Source organism: Diceros bicornis, chromosome 11 (assembly GCF_020826845.1).
Source record: "Diceros bicornis minor isolate mBicDic1 chromosome 11, mDicBic1.mat.cur, whole genome shotgun sequence".
Taxonomy (NCBI): Eukaryota; Metazoa; Chordata; class Mammalia; order Perissodactyla; family Rhinocerotidae; genus Diceros; species Diceros bicornis.
The window spans coordinates 70,677,887-70,695,971 of record NC_080750.1 but is presented as its reverse complement, the minus strand read 5'-3'; the positions used below and the strand labels follow the sequence as shown (position 1 = coordinate 70,695,971).

At 46.6% G+C, this 18,085-nt stretch overlaps 1 protein-coding gene and 1 long non-coding RNA gene across 2 annotated transcripts; one reads left to right on the top strand and one right to left on the bottom strand.

The window, feature by feature from the left end:
• Positions 1 to 2,120: 2,120 nt before the first annotated feature.
• LOC131411175 (uncharacterized) lies at positions 2,121 to 4,715 on the bottom strand. The gene is made up of 3 exons (XR_009221513.1): positions 4,445 to 4,715; positions 3,299 to 3,389; positions 2,121 to 2,214 (listed from the first exon to the last, which is right to left on the bottom strand). It is a non-coding gene; the product is annotated as an uncharacterized LOC131411175 (long non-coding RNA).
• Positions 4,716 to 4,931: 216 nt separating this feature from the next.
• On the top strand, positions 4,932 to 17,113 carry CHMP7 (charged multivesicular body protein 7). Its single transcript, XM_058550521.1, has 10 exons — positions 4,932 to 5,290; positions 7,538 to 7,709; positions 12,422 to 12,607; positions 12,745 to 12,878; positions 13,695 to 13,743; positions 13,993 to 14,112; positions 14,391 to 14,489; positions 14,700 to 14,760; positions 15,270 to 15,449; positions 15,684 to 17,113. Exons 1-10 carry the CDS (start codon positions 4,992 to 4,994, stop codon positions 15,734 to 15,736), a joined length of 1,353 nt encoding a protein of 450 aa, XP_058406504.1. The 5' UTR covers positions 4,932 to 4,991; the 3' UTR covers positions 15,737 to 17,113.
• Positions 17,114 to 18,085: the final 972 nt, after the last annotated feature.

The following is an 18,085-nucleotide window of genomic DNA, read 5'->3' as shown; positions in this document are numbered from 1 at the left end:
GCATTATAGAGGTGTTGCAGTGTTTGAAGCCTCTGTGATATTTGTGCATTCGGCTGGACTGAGGCGGCTTAGGTGTCTGACCAAAAGCATATTGGGGAATCAGTAAATAAATATCACTCCCTCAAGATGGTGATGGTTAGGTGACATTTTGTTCTCCAGACTTCCCAAAATTAAAGAGCTTCTGCAATCACTCACACATTTACAGTGGACATTACATGTAAAATCAGAAAGTGGGCACTAGGAAAAACCTCAAGATCATAGCATAGAAACTTTTAACTCATAGGGGAGGAATCTGAGAGGAAACCTGCTCGCCTGAGGTCATGCAGCTATTTATGAATCCAGAATGCAGGTCTAGGTCATTTCTTTACTTATTCATTAACATTCAAATATTAACATTCAGATGTCATTCATTAACATTCAGATATCATTCAAAATGTTGAATGATATCTAAGTGCCAGGCTATGTGCTAGGTACAGAGTATGAAATTTATACTCACAGATACTTCCCTAATCTCCCCCACTCAACCTCCTGTCACAAATATTATACAGTTTCACTCATAAATATTTTATTTTATTTTTAAATTTACCATCTTCACCAATTTTTTTTAAAGATTTTATTTATTTATTTATTTTTTCCCCCCAAAGCCCCAGTAGATAGTTGTATGTCATAGCTGCACATCCTTCTAGTTGCTGTATGTGGGACATGGCCTCAGCATGGCCGGAGAAGCGGTGTGTCAGTGCGCGCCTGGGATCCGAACCCTGGCCGCTAGCAGCAGAGCGCACGCACTTAACCGCTAAGCCATGGGGCCGGCCCTAAATGTTCAGCATTTTTTTTGTTTTGTTTTGTGAGGAAGATCAGCTCTGAGCTAACATCCATGCCAATCCTCCTCTTGTTGCTGAAGAAGACTACCCCTGGGCTAACATCTGTGCCCATCTTCCTCTACTTTTATATGGGATGCTGTCACAGCATGGCCTGACAAGTGGTGCATGCCCGGGATCCGAACCCAAGCCGCCAGCAGTGGAGTGAGAGCACTTAACTGCTACGCCACGGGGCCGGCCCCTCACTCATAAATATTTTAGATGTATCTTTAAAATATGAGTACTTTTAATAAAACATAACCACGTATCATTGTGCTGAAAATAATTCATTAATAACGTCAAATATCCAGTTAATATTGAAAGTATCTAATTATCATAGATGAGTTTTTTGATTGTGCAAATTGGATCCAAATCTGATCCAATAACATTGCACATTAAAATTATTTTTGTTGTCATTATTTGTCAAGGAAACAAGGTCATTATCTAGTAAAATTCCTCAGTCTGGATTTTGCTCATTGCAACCTCAGTTTTTCACTTAACATGTTCTTCTACCTTCTGATTTTTTTTAACCTCCATAACCTAGTACTTAGGTCTCATGGCTTGATCAGATTCAGGTTCCATTTTTTAACAAAAATACTTCAGGGCCGGCCCCGTGGCTTAGTGGTTAACTGCGCCCACTCTGCTACTGGCGGTCCGGGTTCGGATCCCATGCGCACACTGACGCACCACTTCTCTGGCCATGCTGAGGCCGCGTCCCACATACAGCAACTAGAAGGATGTGCAACTATGACATACAACTAACTACTGGGGCTTTGGCGGAAAAAAAAAAAAAAGGAGGAGGATTGGCAATAGATGTTAGCTCAGAGCCGGTCTTCCTCAGCAAAAAGAGGAGGATTAACACAGATGTTAGCTCAGGGCTGATCTTCCTCACAAAAAAAAAAAAAAAGAAAAAAGAGCAAAGGCGCACAGGAGTGAAAAGTGCACAGCCCATCTCAGGAAGGGCGAGTAGTACTGCGCAGTTACAGGAAAAAAAAAAAAAACTTCATAGGTGGTTTTGCGTACTTCCTATTACAGTACTTCAGGAGACATGTCTGATTGTCTTTTTTTTGTGTGATGTTCAGATTAATCAGTAGGTGTTGTCAAACTGACTCATCTGGTCTAAATTTCCAAGGGTACTATATTAGGCTGTTCAGACAAGGCCTTTCTGAGGAAGTGACTTTTAAGCTATGGCCTAATGTAACTGAAATCAATGGGTTTACCTCTTGATGAGAGTGGAGCCAAAAAGCACAACCAAGGCAGATGTAGGTGAAGAAAGGTTTATTGTTTGCACAAGCAATGGGGAACACTGGAGATAATTCCCAAAGCAGTGTCTCTTGTAACTTAGCACCGGGGGAGACTTTATACAAAAGAGAGCAGGAGTTGGGGTTTACTTATATAACAACTGTAACAACTATGTAACAATTGTGTTCCTTTAAGGTGCATGTAGCATGTATACATGTTAGCACATATACTGTGTGATCTAAAAATGGCTGTTCAGACCCCCCAGAGGAGAAGAATTTAAGATGCTAATGAGTTAAAGTAACTTTAGGACATCTGGTGCTGGAACAATTTGGGGGGGGTCTTTCTGCAAATGTGTGATTTCTCTGCAAAACAGTAACATCTGCAAAATGGAGACATCAATTTCTGCAAAACAGAACACATAGTTTCTTCTTGTCTGAAAAACATTTGACAGGCTATGTTAGTTGTTGACCAGATCCTCAGCAACCCTTTCTTTGCCTGGTTCCCTGAAAAAGAGCCAGTCATGCAGAGTAGAGGAAGAGTGTACCAGGTGGAAGCACTGAGGCGAGAAAGAGCTTGCCATATACTCAATCAGCCCTCTCCAGATCAGAAGGGCTTTTCTTTCCATTCTCCACTACTCCCAATAGCTCTTCCAAATCTCCAAAAAGATGAAGGTGGAGAACTGTCTGCCTAGAGGTGTCAGGAGCCCAGCGGCACTTTCAGGTGTGGTGGCCTCAGGTACATAAATTTGCTCTCCTGAAAATGCTTAGGAGCAGGGCTATTTTGACATAGACTCTGAGACCCAGGTGAGAAAACAACCTGGTCTCTCTCATGACACAAACCAACCAGCCATTTTATTGGGTACGACAGCATGGCAGAAATGTGCTTCTTAGGGTACAACTTATTTGCTCAAATTACATACTATAGAAAGTACCAAAACTTATCTCATGGGGTTGTGTCCAAGATTTATCTATGTTTACAAAGTCGGACACTAGTTACAGCAGTAAGGACAGATTTTAATCAGTACTACTGCAAAAGGGGAAAAAGTCCAGCACGAACTGAACTCAACTTCCATTTGAACAAGGTGACTGGGATTTTAAAAAAGAGAATAAGGGAATAGGGAGGAAGATGAGGGGGTCTCAGCGGGGTCACAGCAGTGAAAATTACAAAAAGCAGGAAGAGGGGGATGGTCCCTGTGAAACCCACCTGGGTTTGCTAGCTGGCGCTTATCCAAGTTAGACTCCTCCCCTCCCACAGAGGCTGGGAGCCAGGCGTCTGATCTTCAGTTGTTGGCTGGAACAAACAGTAAATATTTTCTACAACCTTAAGTTTTCTCAGGCAGGCACTTTAAAAGGGAGGGCTAGGGTCATCCTAGGGACTGACCTTGAGCTGTTAGAAGTTATGTTACTGTTTGTTCCAGTCTTTATAGGCCAAAGTTGACAGGCCTGGTCAAGAAGAGGGCTCAGAGGAGCCTGTTTAGAGTGTGGTCAAAGAGAATTTTTGTCAGTTGTTAAGAGTATTAAATGAGACATTGACTGTGAAAGTGCTTGGAGGAATATAACACAACACAGCAATATCAGTTGACACATTCATTCATATAACCAATTGTTCCCCTCCTTCAAAATTCTTAATAAAATTCTTCCTTACACAGAGTTCCAACTACCAGGCATCCTGTCACTCACTGATAACACCCACTATACTATGTACTAGATACTTTACATACATCATAACATTTCCCTCAAACAATCCTACTAGGAGATATTATTTTATAAAAGAGGCTCAGAAAGGTTAGGTACTTGACCAAGGTCACACAGCTAGTGAGTGGCAGAGGCCAGATTCATATTCAACTCCGGTGATTGTTCCCTGGTTCCATTAAACAAGAAATTCTTTTCACCTTTTAAATAGTTCAATTAAAAACAAACCAATTTATTCTTAACACATTGGACGTTTTCATTTCTCCTAAGTGTATGAGAATCTTACACATGAGCTTTCATTCTAACAAGATTCTAAGATAGAAGGGCAAGGGTCAAATTATACACCTGTCAGTTCATGAAATATTTCTTCAGCACCACTCTGTGTCATAGCAAGATATTTACGCCATTGCATCTGCCCCCAGGGAACTCGGGAACAAGGACACAGACCTGTAAACGCTCAACTGTGCAGTCCAGGAAAGGGATCGACAACGAGTCAAGTCGGGCGGAGGTTTCAAGGAAGAGTAGAATTGAGCTCGATCTTAAAGGGATCAGCAGGACATCGATACTGAGAAGGAACAGAGGGACACTCCAGGGCGGAAGATAGAGAGCAAGAGTAGTGGAAGCTTATCTATCTCTCAAAATCAGTGTACACACCATCACAGAGCTTGAATGACCCACAATTCTGTTTATCCGTTGACATCTTAGTGAAGGGAAGCTATCTCGGAAGCTGAAATGTCTGAAGTAAATACGGCCGTTAGAGGGCCGGTTTACGGTGATCGCGGCGCCTCCGGCACCCCGCCGCCGACTCTCCAGTCCCACTATCTGAAGCCAGTACAAGTGAGGGGCGTAATCGTTTCCCTCTCTATAACGCATCGCCAAACTCTATGATTCGTGAGGGGGGCGCGACCTCACGCCGCGCACGCGCGACGCCCTTCTTTCCGCACAAAGACGGCGGGAGGAGGGGTCGGCGCAAGCGCTTTGAGTCTCTCCGAAAATACAGTCAGCATCTGGCCTTCTGGCTCCGGGAGGCACGGGAGACGCTTGCGCCGTGAGGACGCACGAGACTTATTTCACGCTGGGGGCGGCGGTGACGTAGTGACAGAGGAGGAGGTGGTCAAGGAACGGAAGCCGGGAGGGAACTAGGGCGGAAGGGGACCAGGGCCAGGGTTGTGTTTGGAGCCTTGGCGGGGCTGGGGTTTCGATGTGGTCCCCGGAGCGGGAGGCCGAGGCCCCAGCCGGGGGAGACCCGGCGGGCCTACTGCCCCCCGAGTGGGAGGAGGATGAGGAGCGCATGTCTTTCCTGTTCTCCGCCTTCAAAAGGAGTCGCGAGGTGAACAGCACCGACTGGGACAGCAAGATGGGCTTCTGGGCACCGTTGGTGCTGAGCCACAGCCGCCGCCAGGGGGTGGTGCGCCTGCGTCTGCGGGACTTGCAGGAGGCCTTCCAGCGCAAGGGCAGCGTCCCGCTGGGGCTGGCCACCGTGCTGCAGGACTTGCTGCGGTGAGAGCGGGCCCAGGTCGGGGCGGGGCGGCTTCCTCCGGACGGGCACTGGTCCGCTTCTCTGACCGCGCACCGCGCCAGCCCGGGGTCGGCCCGGAGGGGCCGTTCCGTGTTTGTTCAGCAGGCGCAGAAGGAGGAAGACTGGAAGGGGGCTGGGTTAGGGGTGTTTGGAGGGAGACCGGGTATGGGGGAAATCGGGGGCCAGGAAAGTCCGATTAGATGAAATCCCGGCGGCAAGAGGAGAAGCCAGCCTGACAGAGGTGACAGTGATTTGTCTGGACTGGAATCCCGTTATGTAGTTATTTCGTAGGGGCTTCCAAATTTGAATTACGCCGGAACAGAAGGTCTATGAGATAGGATTTATTGAACTGAGGAAGGTCAGAGCTAAGGTGGGGGCCGTCGTGGGGAAGAGGCCTGTAGGGATCTTGCCCACAGCCCCCGGCACAGGTCATGGTCTGGCCTGTCTTGGCTTGTCCTTGGCACAGGCTGTTTGGAGCAGAGGACATAAAGGAGGTAGAGGGCTTTACTGAGTATCTTGGTGTCCTGAGAAGGTCCTGTAGGTGCTACCTGTGCGACAGGTACAGAGTTTTGGAAGTACCTGAGGCGGTAACATGGGTATCTGATAGCTGTACAGCACTTCACAGCTTGTGCATACTTTGCATACACCATTTCATCTGACCCCCTCAGCAGTCCTGTGGCCAAGAGGATAGAATTATCCTCAGCAGACAGAAGAGGAAACTGAGTCTCAGAGAGATCAAGCGACTTACTCTGGGTGGCACAGCTAGTTAGAGGTAATGCCAGGACTGGACCGCTGGTCTTCTGACTGAATCATCTGCACTTCGCTCATCATGCCGAGAGCAGCCTAGCTAGCATAGTGCCTCCCTCAGTGAATGGAGAAACTCACCTTTGATATGTTGCTTTTATTTTATTTTATTTTTTGTGAGGAAGATCGGCCGTGAGCTAACATCTGCCAATCCTCCTCTTTTTTTTTTTTTTTGCCGAGGAAGACCGGCCCTGGGTTAACATCCATGCCCGTCTTCCTCCACTTTATATGGGATGCCGCCACAGCATGGGCTCGATAGGCGGTGCCTTGGTGCGCGCCCGGGATCTGAACTGGCGAACCCCGGGCCGCCGCAGTGGATTAAAAGGTCTCCTGATTAAAAGATCTCTTCCTGATTAAAAGATCTCCCTTCTCCGCAGTACCTTTCTATTGGCTGACATGGATGCGACAAGCCATTTCTGAAACTTCTCTTTTCTGAGAAAGTGTACTGGGGACAGAGTTTTAGTTCACACCTGAAGTGGGGCGTGGGGAGGCAGTAGCTGAAGAAGTCAGTGAGGGACAAGAACAGTCTGGGCTTCCTTATTGCAGAGGACTTTCCTCTTCCACTTCGGATCCAGAGACCTTTAATCCCTCGATTTTTTCCTCTCCTGACTGCTGGCGCTCTGCTGACGCTTCCTGGTGCTTGGTGGGGTCTGGCACCTGATAAATTTCTGAGGGAGGCACTTCGCCGTGGAAGCAGCATAGCATAGAGGTTAACAGCTTTGCTTGAGGGCCAAATGGCCTGGGCTCAAATCCTGGCTCTGCCACTCGCTGGATTATGTGACCTTCTTTACACTTCAGTCTGACCAATTAGCAGATGGTGGTGGTAATTGTACTCAGGTTCATTGTGAGGATTTGAAGAGATATTCCTTACATAGCCCTAAGCATGGTGACTGGCCCATGGTAGGCGTTCTGTAAATTTAGCTACTTATTGCCAGTACCGTGAAATGCTTATGTGTTGTCTCCATCCTAGCTTAGGAATAGCAGAAAACCCTTTCTCTGAATATCTTTGTATTCTTTCTTATGTGTTGCACTTGACAGCAGTCCATTTTCATTTTCTCATCTTGAGCTCCATTTGTAAAAGGAAGTCTCAACACAGGCCCTGTGGCCTCCTGTACCTCTGTTGTCTTAGTGGAGAGCTTGCATTTCGGAGCCAAATTATGGTTTAGCTTTGGCCTCTCTCACCTTCCCAGTCCCTCAGTTTTCTCATGAGCTAAACTGCCCCTAACATCATCCATCTTGCAGAGTTGTTTTGAGGCTTAGAGCTGGAGCATAACCAGTGCTGCTCATAGTAGGGGACACAGAGTGGGTGCCTAATAAATGGTATTTATGATCAAATCTCTCTTTTGGGGTATGGGAGGAGGTGGGGACTGGAAGGGGACATTGCATTAAGCCTACTGTATGCCCTTTTCTTTCTTTGCCTGCAGTCGAGGTGAGCTGCAGCGGGAGTCAGACTTCATGGCCAGTGTAGACAGCAGCTGGATCTCCTGGGGGGTTGGAGTCTTCCTGCTGAAGCCCCTCAAGTGGACTCTTTCCAACATGTTGGGGGATAATAAGGTTCCTGCCGAGGAGGTGCTTGTGGCTGTGGAGCTGCTTAAGGTGGGTGCTCAGAAGGGAGAGGTCTTGACAGGATCCTTCTCATTCCTTGTGTGTATCCTTGGAAAAAGAATTTATCTTTTTGACATGGTGACAGAGTTGATAACTGAGTTTATCTGACCTCCCTTATATTGTACTATGTGGCATTATTTAGTTGTTAGTTGGACTTGTACATTTCAAGGGTGATCCTTTGTCTAGGAATTGTTAGTAACATACAGTTGATTATTTTCTGTATTTGTAGGGATTAATGATAAGCTGAAGTTTAGAAAATGCTTTGCCTTCTGTAGTTTACTGTCAAGAATTGCTCAGGACCTTGTGACTTTCAGCTTTGCCTTCCCGTAAATCAGCAAACTAGGCTGAGTTCCTCCTCTGTTACTTACTTCCATCGAAGAAGCCACCAGGCCCTTGATCCCTTCATGCTCTCCCAGTCAGTCACCTTTCTCCTGGCCTGCCCTCCCTGCCCAGCCTAGAGCGTGTCGCTGGTGCTTGACTGCTTCCCTCATCCATACCGTCTGCTCCTTTGCAGCTCTCTTGGTCCACACCAGAGACACCAGCAAATCAGCTGCCTTAGATCAGCCCCCACAGTCTCCAGTCCCTGCTGAGAAAATCACCCTGTCGCCCAGACTGGGGCCGCTTTCATGGCCCCCAGCTGTAGGAACGCCCTCAGAGCCACTCCAGAGCCCAAATCTCTTGTCCTCTTCCAGCCCCTCACATACTCTTTCATTCCCCCCTCTCTGCTCTCTGCAGACACTTCGTTGAGAAGGTAGAGTTTCCTGAGTCGTGCCTTCAGTGTTCTGTCCTTCCACCTCCAATTTAACTTCCTCTGAGCCCTTCTTTCTCCCCAAGCTCAGAGGATGAAGTGTCCTTCCTCTCTTCTGCATGTGCTTGAGTCTGTCCCTCCCTGCTTGTCCCCTTGTCCTAATACTTAGCCTCTGGATCTGGATATCCCATCTCCCTCTCTTTCAGTGCTCTCCTCAGCCTCTGAACCCACTCAAGTTTTTCCCATCACAGAAGGACTCTTTTGTGGGACCTGAGCCCCTCTAGTTACTGCTCTGTCTCTCTCCTTCTTGGCCAAGCTTTGTTGTCACCACTTGCTCACCTCCCACACACTCTTTAATGCAGTGCAGACCTGCTTCAGCCCTCCCACTCCACCCAAACTGCTGTGGATAAGGTCATAGTGAGCTTTAAGTGTGTATGTGTTATAAAGGGGACTGAACACTGTGTAGCAGAAGTATACTACAGACAGTAGTTATTTTTGAAACTCCCAGACCAAGCCCAACCTCAGGGCCCTTGCAGGCCCTAGAAGCTTCCACGTAGCTGGAACCAGCTCAGTATCCCCATCCCCCACCCCAAGAGAAGCTCCAGTTTCTCCTTATCTCAGCAGATCTCCCCCCACCTGACCCTCTCTGCCTCAGACTGAGGAGGAGGTCTCCAAAATCTACCAACTCTCCCAGTCCCCCAGGATTTTGACTGAGCAGCATGCATTTTCTTCAAGGGCATGCCCCTCTTCCACTCTGCACTCCACTCCCTCCCCACCCACATGATTAGCCCCCCACCCAGTGCCCTGACCTCCTGGGCTCAGCCAAGGCCCCACAGAAACTACAGAGTGGGTTGGGTGGTTCTGAGCCAAGCTCCATTCCTCTTTGCGGGGTTTACCTCATGTGTTCTCCAGCTGGGCAAAGGCACGTAGCTCTGTTTACCCCACAGTTGTGCTTCTGGACTCAGTCTTTTGAGAGCAAAGGCAGAGATGGGGGTGGAATTACACAGATCTTCCAAGAACCAGCAATAATTTTTGACAGCAATGTCTAATCCTGTTTACATAGAAAAATAAATTTTCTAGCTCTGCAGGGGCATGGTACTATTAAATTTATACCCAGTTTATATCACTAAACAGAACACTTAACACTTAATCTCATTCGGGGACATCTGCTTTCAAATATATGGCGACTTCACTGTTTTCCCCTGGGAGGGAGACTTGTTTACATGTATGAAACTAAAGAGTCTTATCTGGATATTTTTATAAAACAAAGAAAGCATGCTTCTGAGGTAAATTGATTTTCCCCAAGTCTGGACACAGAAAGCAGCCAGTAACTTTTTATTTGAAAAATATAAAAAAGTAAAAATTGACCATAGATTTGCTATTTAAAAAAATACAAAGAAATGAAAGTTTCCTTTCTGTTCATCCCATTTCTGTCTCTTTGGGTATGTTCCCTTCCCTTTCATGTGTGTGTGTATTACAGACATATCTTTTCTTATTGACCCTGTCCCACACTATTATATTACTTTCCATTTTATTTTCTTGTTAGCATTTAGTACTTCTTGAAAATCTTATTTACTTGTTTACTTGTTTACTATTTCTCTCTCCTACCAGAAGGGAGAAGTTCCATGCTCCATGGACCCTGGGAACAGTGCTTGGTACATAGTAGAGAGTCAATAAATGTTTGTTGAATAAATAAATGAATATACACATACATACATATGTATACACATACACTTCATTTTTTTTCAGAAATGGAATCTTATTTTACTTAGTGGTCTGCAACCTGCTTTTCTTTTCTTTCCACTTTAATATGTCATGAACACCTTGCAGGTCCCTGCACAATGTAGGTCTACTTTGTTATTTTGGATAGCTGCATAATAATCTATAGATACGCCACAATTTATGCAATAGTTATCACACAGATGAACATGTAAGTAAGTCATTCCAATTTCTCTCTATTACGAAAAAATACTTCTTTGACAGTCTTGTGTATACGTCTTTGTTCTACTTTTATTTTTATGGAATTGATTTCTAGAAATGCATATGTACATTTTAAATTTTAATAGAAATTGCCAAATTTCTTTTCAAAAGTTTGTACTAATTTACACTTTCATCAAGACTGCTTTAAAGTGTCCAGTCTCCCCACATCCTTGCTAGCACTGGATAACATCAGTTTTTTAAATTTTGCCAATTTGGTGAATGAAAATAATACTTCCTGTTTGTGATCTGAGCATCTTTTCACCTGTCTGCTGGCCATTTACATATCCCCATCTATGTATTGCCTATTTATATCCTTTGCCTGTTTTTATAGTGGATTGTTTCTTTTACATTAATTTGTAGGAGTTCTTCATGTATTAGAGAGATATGTATGTAATATATTTAGTATTAGGGATGGAAATATTATTTCCCAGTCTCTTGTTTGCTTTTCATTTTTATTTATGATGTCTTTTACCATATAGAAGTTTTCATATTCCTGCAGTCAGATCTCTCTGATTTTCCTTTATGGCTACTGAATTTCTGGTCTTGCTTAGGAAGGCATCCTCTACTTCAAGGTTAATCAGATTTTTAAATATTTTCTTCGAATTGTTTTATACTTTCATTTTCTCAATTTAAATTTTAATAATTTGGCAGCCCAAACCAACATGTTCTAAGTGGATGTTTTGTCTTTCCTTTAAAATATGCTTTTCCTCCTGTATTCTTGCTATTAATTAATAGCATCACATCTACCCATCACTGAAGCCAGAACCCAGGAGTCATCCTAGACTCCTCTTTCTGCTTCCACCCCAGACCCAGTTACCATGGACTGCCAGTTTATCTTCTAAATTTTACTTGGATCCATCCCTTCTCTGTCCCTATTAGCATTGCTCTGTTCGGTCCCTCATATTCTCTCGCATAAATGGTCTCCCTGCTTTTAAGCCTAACTCCTACAATCCATCCTTTCCCATTTGTCATCTAGATCTCTGATGATCTAGCCAGGTCATTTCACTTCAGTGTCCACCTACCATTTGCAGAATAAAGGACAGCAGAGAAGATGTTACACTTTGTATAGGACAGAAGTGCTTCTACTCTCTCTCCCCTTTTCGTTCACATCCGTAAATACTATGTTGACTCATACTCTATGCCGTTGCGCATGATCGGCCCTCTTCCTGAGATACCCTTGCCACCTAGTCACTTACTCACCATTCAGAATTCTGCTCAAAAAACATTTTTTTCCAAGCAATCTCTGAACTCCTGGGTATTCCTTCTCTATATTTTCACAGCATTCTGTGCCTACCTCAGTAAATATTTCTTGTCTGTGGAAGACTGAGAGACTAATTTCCATGTAGGTGGGACATAGTGGTACTGTTTCTTGGAACTTAGATTTCTTAGACTTCTCACAAAAACCCTCTCCCACCTATTTGTTACATACTTCTCTCTTGAGACTCTTTATAGACTCAGTAATGTTCTTGTTTGCAGTATTGCCAATTGGCATAAAAATGGAGAAACCAGGATTAGAAGGGAATTTAGGTGTCATCTCATCCACCTTCTTCAGTCTCTGGGGAGATGCTGAGGACCAGTGAGACTGTGACTGGTTCAGGGTCACACAGGCTGTGCCAAAAACCAGGCCTCCGCTCTCGTTCATGGCCATTCCACTACACCACACTGCCTTATTCTTCCCTCGGGGAACCACGGGGCAGGGAGACGCAGAAATGTGAAGTCCCAGATAGAAGTGAAGCACAGAGCTGGCTCCCAATATATTGTGTACCTCATTTCTTCCATATTCACCAAACTTTCCTCCAAGGTTTAAAACAACACAAATCCCTTTTCCTTTTCCAAAGCTGCTACTTGAGGGAAGGTGGAATCGGTGCTCCTCTGCTCTTGCCTTGTGTGATCGTGGTTTTGAAACACGCGGTCGGGTTTACTGGGTTCCGTGGAGGCGGTCAAGGCCTGTAAGCACATTTTGCCTTCCCTGCAGGAGAAGGCTGAGGAGGTGTATCGTCTGTATCAGAACTCCCCTCTCTCCTCCCACCCTGTGGTGGCCCTGTCGGAGCTGAGCACCCTCTGTGCGGGCTCCTGCCCAGATGAGAGGACCTTCTACTTGGTGTTGCTGCAGTTACAGAAAGAGAAGAGGGTCACAGTCCTCGAACAGAATGGGGAAAAGGTATGGAGGTTTAGCTGTTCAGTCGTTGACTCACCGATGACTTAGTAAGTGTTTACTGACGTGCCCACCAGCATTTGTGCCTGGGGATCTCTCCACAGTTGTGGTAGGGGCAGCAGTAATTTGTCCCTGTCCCTCAGATTGTGAAGTTTGCCCGGGGGCCACATGCCAAGGTCTCTCCTGTCAACGACGTTGATGTTGGGGTCTACCAGCTGATGCAGAGTGAACAGCTGCTCTCGCGCAAAGTGGAGTCCTTGTCCCAGGAAGCAGAGAGGTAACTACCCCTGAGCTGAGTGCCCTCCGACCCCCACCCTGGCTGGCTCTCAGAGCTGGCAAAGCATTGATGTCTGTAGGCTCTTTAAAAAAAAAAGTTATTTTTGTACTAATTACAAAAGTACTAACTGCTCAATGCAGCAATCATGGAAAGCATAGGATATCACAAAGGAGAAAAAATGAAATTGAATTTTTCCTCCAAAGATTACAACTGTTATGTTTATGCTCTCCCATGCCAGTATCCATTTAACCAGTATTTCTTGAGCCAGGCCTTGTCTTAGGGACTTGGGGATACAGGTCTTTCTGAGGGACTCCTGCTCTTCCCCCTTGGGTGCCCACACAAGGCGTCCCTACTAAAGGCACGTGAACACTTCTCCAGAAAGTAGGACATACAGACACTGAATTAAAGTGTATTAGTTCACTCCATCTTACAGCAGGAGAAACCCAGCACTGTCAGAAGGCAAAGGGATATGTCCAAGGTCATTGTTGGTATTAGGAACTCATACCTATCTCCTGGCTCCCAAGATGGGAATCTGTTTTTCAGGTGCTGTGTTGACATGCTCTCTCTCCCTGTGGGTTGAAACAGCTTTTCCTTAGTCTGCCTTTCCCACGTGCATATGCTCAAGCTTATGTCTCAGCTTGCTGCAAGAGTTTGGCAGTGGGCTGTTGGGCATCGTTTTTCTTGCCATTGGGTGGAATGGGTTTGATCTTCAGATTTGAAAGTAACTTAACTAAGTGCCACTCTTGGGGACCCTTCAGGACCTTGCCACCTCTATCCTACAGCATAGTCATCTTGATCTGTCCCTTTGTTTCACAGGTGTAAAGAAGAAGCCCGCCGGGCCTGCCGAGCAGGAAAGAAGCAGCTGGTGAGTTTTCTCTTCTCCCCTCCAGCTGTGTACCTGTGCCCTGGGCTGGCAGTGAGACATGCCCCAGCAGCTCAGAGAGGAACTTGGGGCTTGAGGGGAACAGTCTGCAAGTGGCCCAGGTGCCATAGCTTATTTTACAAACAAGAGGGAAGGAGGCCTGGGATGGTATTATTACCTGGGAAGGGCTGTCTTCCTCTGACCCTTTGCCCTGCCCAGTCTGACCCTGACCACGTCTCCATGACCCCCTAGGCACTGAGGTCTCTCAAGGCCAAGCAACGGACGGAGAAGCGCATCGAGGCCCTGCATGCCAAGCTGGACACTGTTCAAGGCATCCTGGACCGGATCTATGCCTCCCAGACAGATCAGATGGTAGCCACTGCCCCTCTGCTCTAGGACTTGGCTGGTCTCTCCAGCATACAGTCCTCATCCCCTCCACTGTGTCTTTGCTGTTTGGGGGAGGCCCAGGCTCTTTCAGGATATGGTTGGGATTGCTTTTGCCTCTCCTGTTGGGAGGTTTTTGGCCTCAGTGGGGATGGAGTGAATCAAGCATGGGTGGCAAACCCAAAGCTGTGTTTTGGAGATGAAACAATATTGCATGTATTTTGCCCAGTGTTCTTCATTTGCACTGATAACTTTGCTTTCTTTAGGTTTTCAATGCCTATCAAGCTGGGGTAGGAGCGCTGAAACTCTCCATGAAGGATGTCACAGTGGAGAAGGCAGAGAGCCTTGTGGATCAGATCCAAGAGGTACAGGAAGGGGCTGGGGAGGGACCCCGACAGAAGGAAGTGACTGAGGACAGATGTGACATTGTTGCACCTCCTCCTTACCCAAACTTGACTCTTTACCTTGTGAACCTGAGGAAGCTTTCCTTACTTCTCAGGTGGGGCAGCATTACTTTGTAACCCTGACCTCAGGGACACCATTCAGAGTTCAAGACTCACAATTTTCTCTTACAGCTGTGCGACACCCAGGATGAAGTTTCTCAGACTCTGGCTGGTGGGGTAACCAATGGCTTAGGTGAGTTGACAAAGTGATTCATTCTTTCTCCTTTCCTTTCTAAAAGGACTTCACTTCTTCGTGTTATGCTAGGTTTGATCATCGCTCTCCTTTTCCTGGTGCAGGCAGGGCTCTCCTACGCTGCCGTCTCTCTGGGGCTTATCCACAGGAGTAGTTAGCAGGAATTGTCGTTTCCTCCTTGAGAGGCTGTACTAATGGCCCCTCTGTGCTCCAGCATTCCTTACTCACTAGGCTTCTCACTGGAGGATCCTTCTTCAAGGGCAAGGTGAAGAAGGGTTAATTCCATGGTGTTAGCAAAATATATCTCCATAATGACTTAGCTCTGTGTATGGAAAGGGAGTATCTGCTTGAAGGTGCCCTCTGTCTCCCAACTCGCATGGCTGTTTTTAACCTGCAAGGAGGCATGGACGTCTTTTGTAAAGTTGTGCTGCGTTTTGCTATCCTCTTTGACTCATTAATGCACTTGGTCTCTGGACTTTATGTATCCTCATGTTATCTTTTCTTTCCAGATTTTGACAGTGAGGAACTGGAGAAGGAACTGGACATCCTTCTTCAGGATACCACCAAAGAACCTTTGGATTTGCCTGACAACCCCCATGAGACATTTTATACCAACAGTGTGCCTAAGCCTAGGATCTCGGACACTGAACTTGAAGCTGAACTTGAGAAACTGTCCTTATCAGAGGGAGGTACGGAGCTGTATTCCAGGGTTGCTGGTGGGCACGGGGCCCTCTGGCTGACAGTAGCCAGCAGGGTTGATGAGTCCCAGCCCAGTTACTCAGTTTGCCAGGGTACCAAAACAAAGTCCAGTGTGGGAGTTGCAGGCTTGTTATTTATATTAAGACTCAATCCCTTAAACACTGGGATGCTTTCATTGTAAAGATCTGCCTAGGGAACTGTTCAGTCATTTCTTCTCCTTGCAGGTTTGGTCACAAGCAGTAAATCTCCAAAAAGGCAATTGGAACCGACTCTCTAAAGCCATTGTAGGACCCTCATGTAAAAGAGAGGCCAGGCTTGTGTGTGTGTACATAGTTATTTAAATGAGAAACCCTCAGAATCTGTTGGGAAGAGGAGGAGGGAGAACTACTCTGATTTATCCGGATGCTGCCACTTACTACAGGACAGATATAGTTTCTGGAAGCGTGCTCCAGAGGCTTCCTCCCAGCCTGTGTCATGGACCTGCCTTCTCATCTTTAGAGTGCCACAATTGATCCAGTTCTGTGTTTGACCTGTCGTCGCCCATAGCCTGCCATTCTTGCCATTGGCTCAGTTAGGTTTGTCTTCACCCACCAGCTTCGTTCCGGCCAATGAAGGGGAAAGATGTGCAGCTTTGCCAAATCAAAATCAGTCCTCTTCCCCCACCCCCACTGTTTTTTAGAGGAATTTATTCTGTCTGTAAGATCAGTGAAACAACTTTTTCCAGTCCTGTTCCGTTTTCCTTGGAAATAAGAAGAATGAATCAAACGGTTGTCACTTTATGGAGAAACATACAGTGTAGAGGATTTTTCTCTAAGGGCATTTGTCAGATTCTCCAGGTGTTCAGAAAGAGAGGTCCCCTCCTGAGTGGCTCGGGGCCATGACGGCTGGAGGGGGGCTTGTGTGGTGGGCCTGCTGCTGTTCCATCTCATGCAGAAGAAGACCTGACAGAGACGTGCGTATGCTTGGTCTTCTGATCTTTAGGGGGAGGAGCCCAGGTCGTCACAGGGCCCCAAGTGTCCAAACCCCAAATGCTTCTTTAAAGAGGCATGATCTTTGCCTTGTCTCTGTCATGGAATAACTTAAATATATATGTATCAGAACAAGCCACAGAACAGCACACCTCCCCTTCTTGAGCCTGGCACAAACCACAGGTTGTCTGTTTGAATTTCAGAAACATTTTACTTTGCAGCCCATTGCTCAGGACAGGGAGTCTGATCCAAGATGTGCAATAGAAGCAGAAGATGGTGGCCTTCTGCCGCTTCTGCTGTGTGCTTCCCAGTCCTGCTCTATACCTGTTCTTGCCTCCACAAGTCCCATCTTCCTACTTTGATGAATTGGGGAGTATGGTGTAGGGGACAGACAGGAGAGGGCCTAAATGCTCTGGCAACAGGGAGAAGAGAAGAAGACAGCCCAATTACTGCCACTCTGCTGCCGCAGTTCAAGTATTCTACCTGGAGCTCTTTGCCCTGCCCCTCCTGCTTGAGGTGGTGTAGAGCAGAGGGGAAGAAGAATTTGCTCCAGGCCAGGAGCACGAATCACTCTTCAACAAATTTCTCTCCCACTCGACCTTGGAAAACTGAAATGTTGGGGGTGAAGAGAAACAATCACTATTTTTTCTTTTTTATCTGGTAAATAATTAAAAGAAAAAACCTGAGTGCTCGTCCTCGTCTCTCCTTCAGGTTGTGTAAAGTTTCTCGTTCCTCATGCCTCCCCACCACCACCTCCGGCATAGCCCCACTCAGTTCTTTCTTAAGGCCATGGGAGAATGTGCTTCATAGTGTGAGTACTGAGCTGCGGTTACGGCTGGTTAGCCTGACCGGTAGCTCTCACACTGATGCTGTGCTGGGGGAGGACACATTCTTTGGATGGCCTCCTTGGTTCTAGGAGCCTGACGTCGTTTTCTTCATTCTTTTCCATTGCCTGTTCTCTTTAACTGACAGTTTCCTCTGCCCGTGTGATCATCCCGTATTGTAGTCTGGCTCTAGTATTCACTCAGCACCTGCTCCATGCCCGGTGCCTGAGTGCAGAGCTAGCAACAGGCTAGATCTGCTGTAGCACTAGGTTTGCAGCTCTCGGTAAGTTGGCGGGCAAACCAACCAGGAGAAGGCATTGGGAGCAAGCCCAGAGCAGAAAGAGTCTGAAGAGAGAAGGGAGTGCAGACAGGCCAAGGTTCTGTGAGGGAGGCGTGTAGTAGGGACCCCCATGCTGAAACTAAGTGACCTGGACATTGTGAGCCTCTTGTCTGGTCTTGTGTTACTCCCTTTCTCTCTCAGACCTGAGCTGCTGAGGAGTCCCTGTTTAAATGTTTCAGCCTGGTTCCTTGCTGTGCTACAGGAAATTAAAAGAAGATGTTGAGACTGGGCTTGGATCAGAGTGAGAACGAAGAGCCGCTGTCTGGTGGCTGCGTTTTCAGCATGTGATCCCCATGGGAGGCCCGAGTCTTGCATCAGGATTCTCTCCTCTCAAAGGAATGGACTTGGTTCATTAAGGGAGCTGGTGAGTTTTCTTACATGTGGAGAGAGACCAGGCCCAGATGAACCAGGTTCAGATACTGTCCTGTTGAAAGTGAAGTATCCTATGGGTCACAGATACAGAGTTAAGGACGTTCAGAGAATAAATACTTGAA

Excerpts from the sequence above, each read along its gene's own strand:
- CHMP7 (XM_058550521.1), top strand. The coding sequence starts at position 4,992 with ATGTGGTCCCCGGAGCGGGAGGCCGAGGCCCCAGCCGGGGGAGACCCG. Across the intron at positions 12,608-12,744 it reads TCGAACAGAATGGGGAAAAG|ATTGTGAAGTTTGCCCGGGG; the intron begins GTATGGAGGTTT and ends CCTGTCCCTCAG. Across the intron at positions 13,744-13,992 it reads GAGCAGGAAAGAAGCAGCTG|GCACTGAGGTCTCTCAAGGC; the intron begins GTGAGTTTTCTC and ends ATGACCCCCTAG.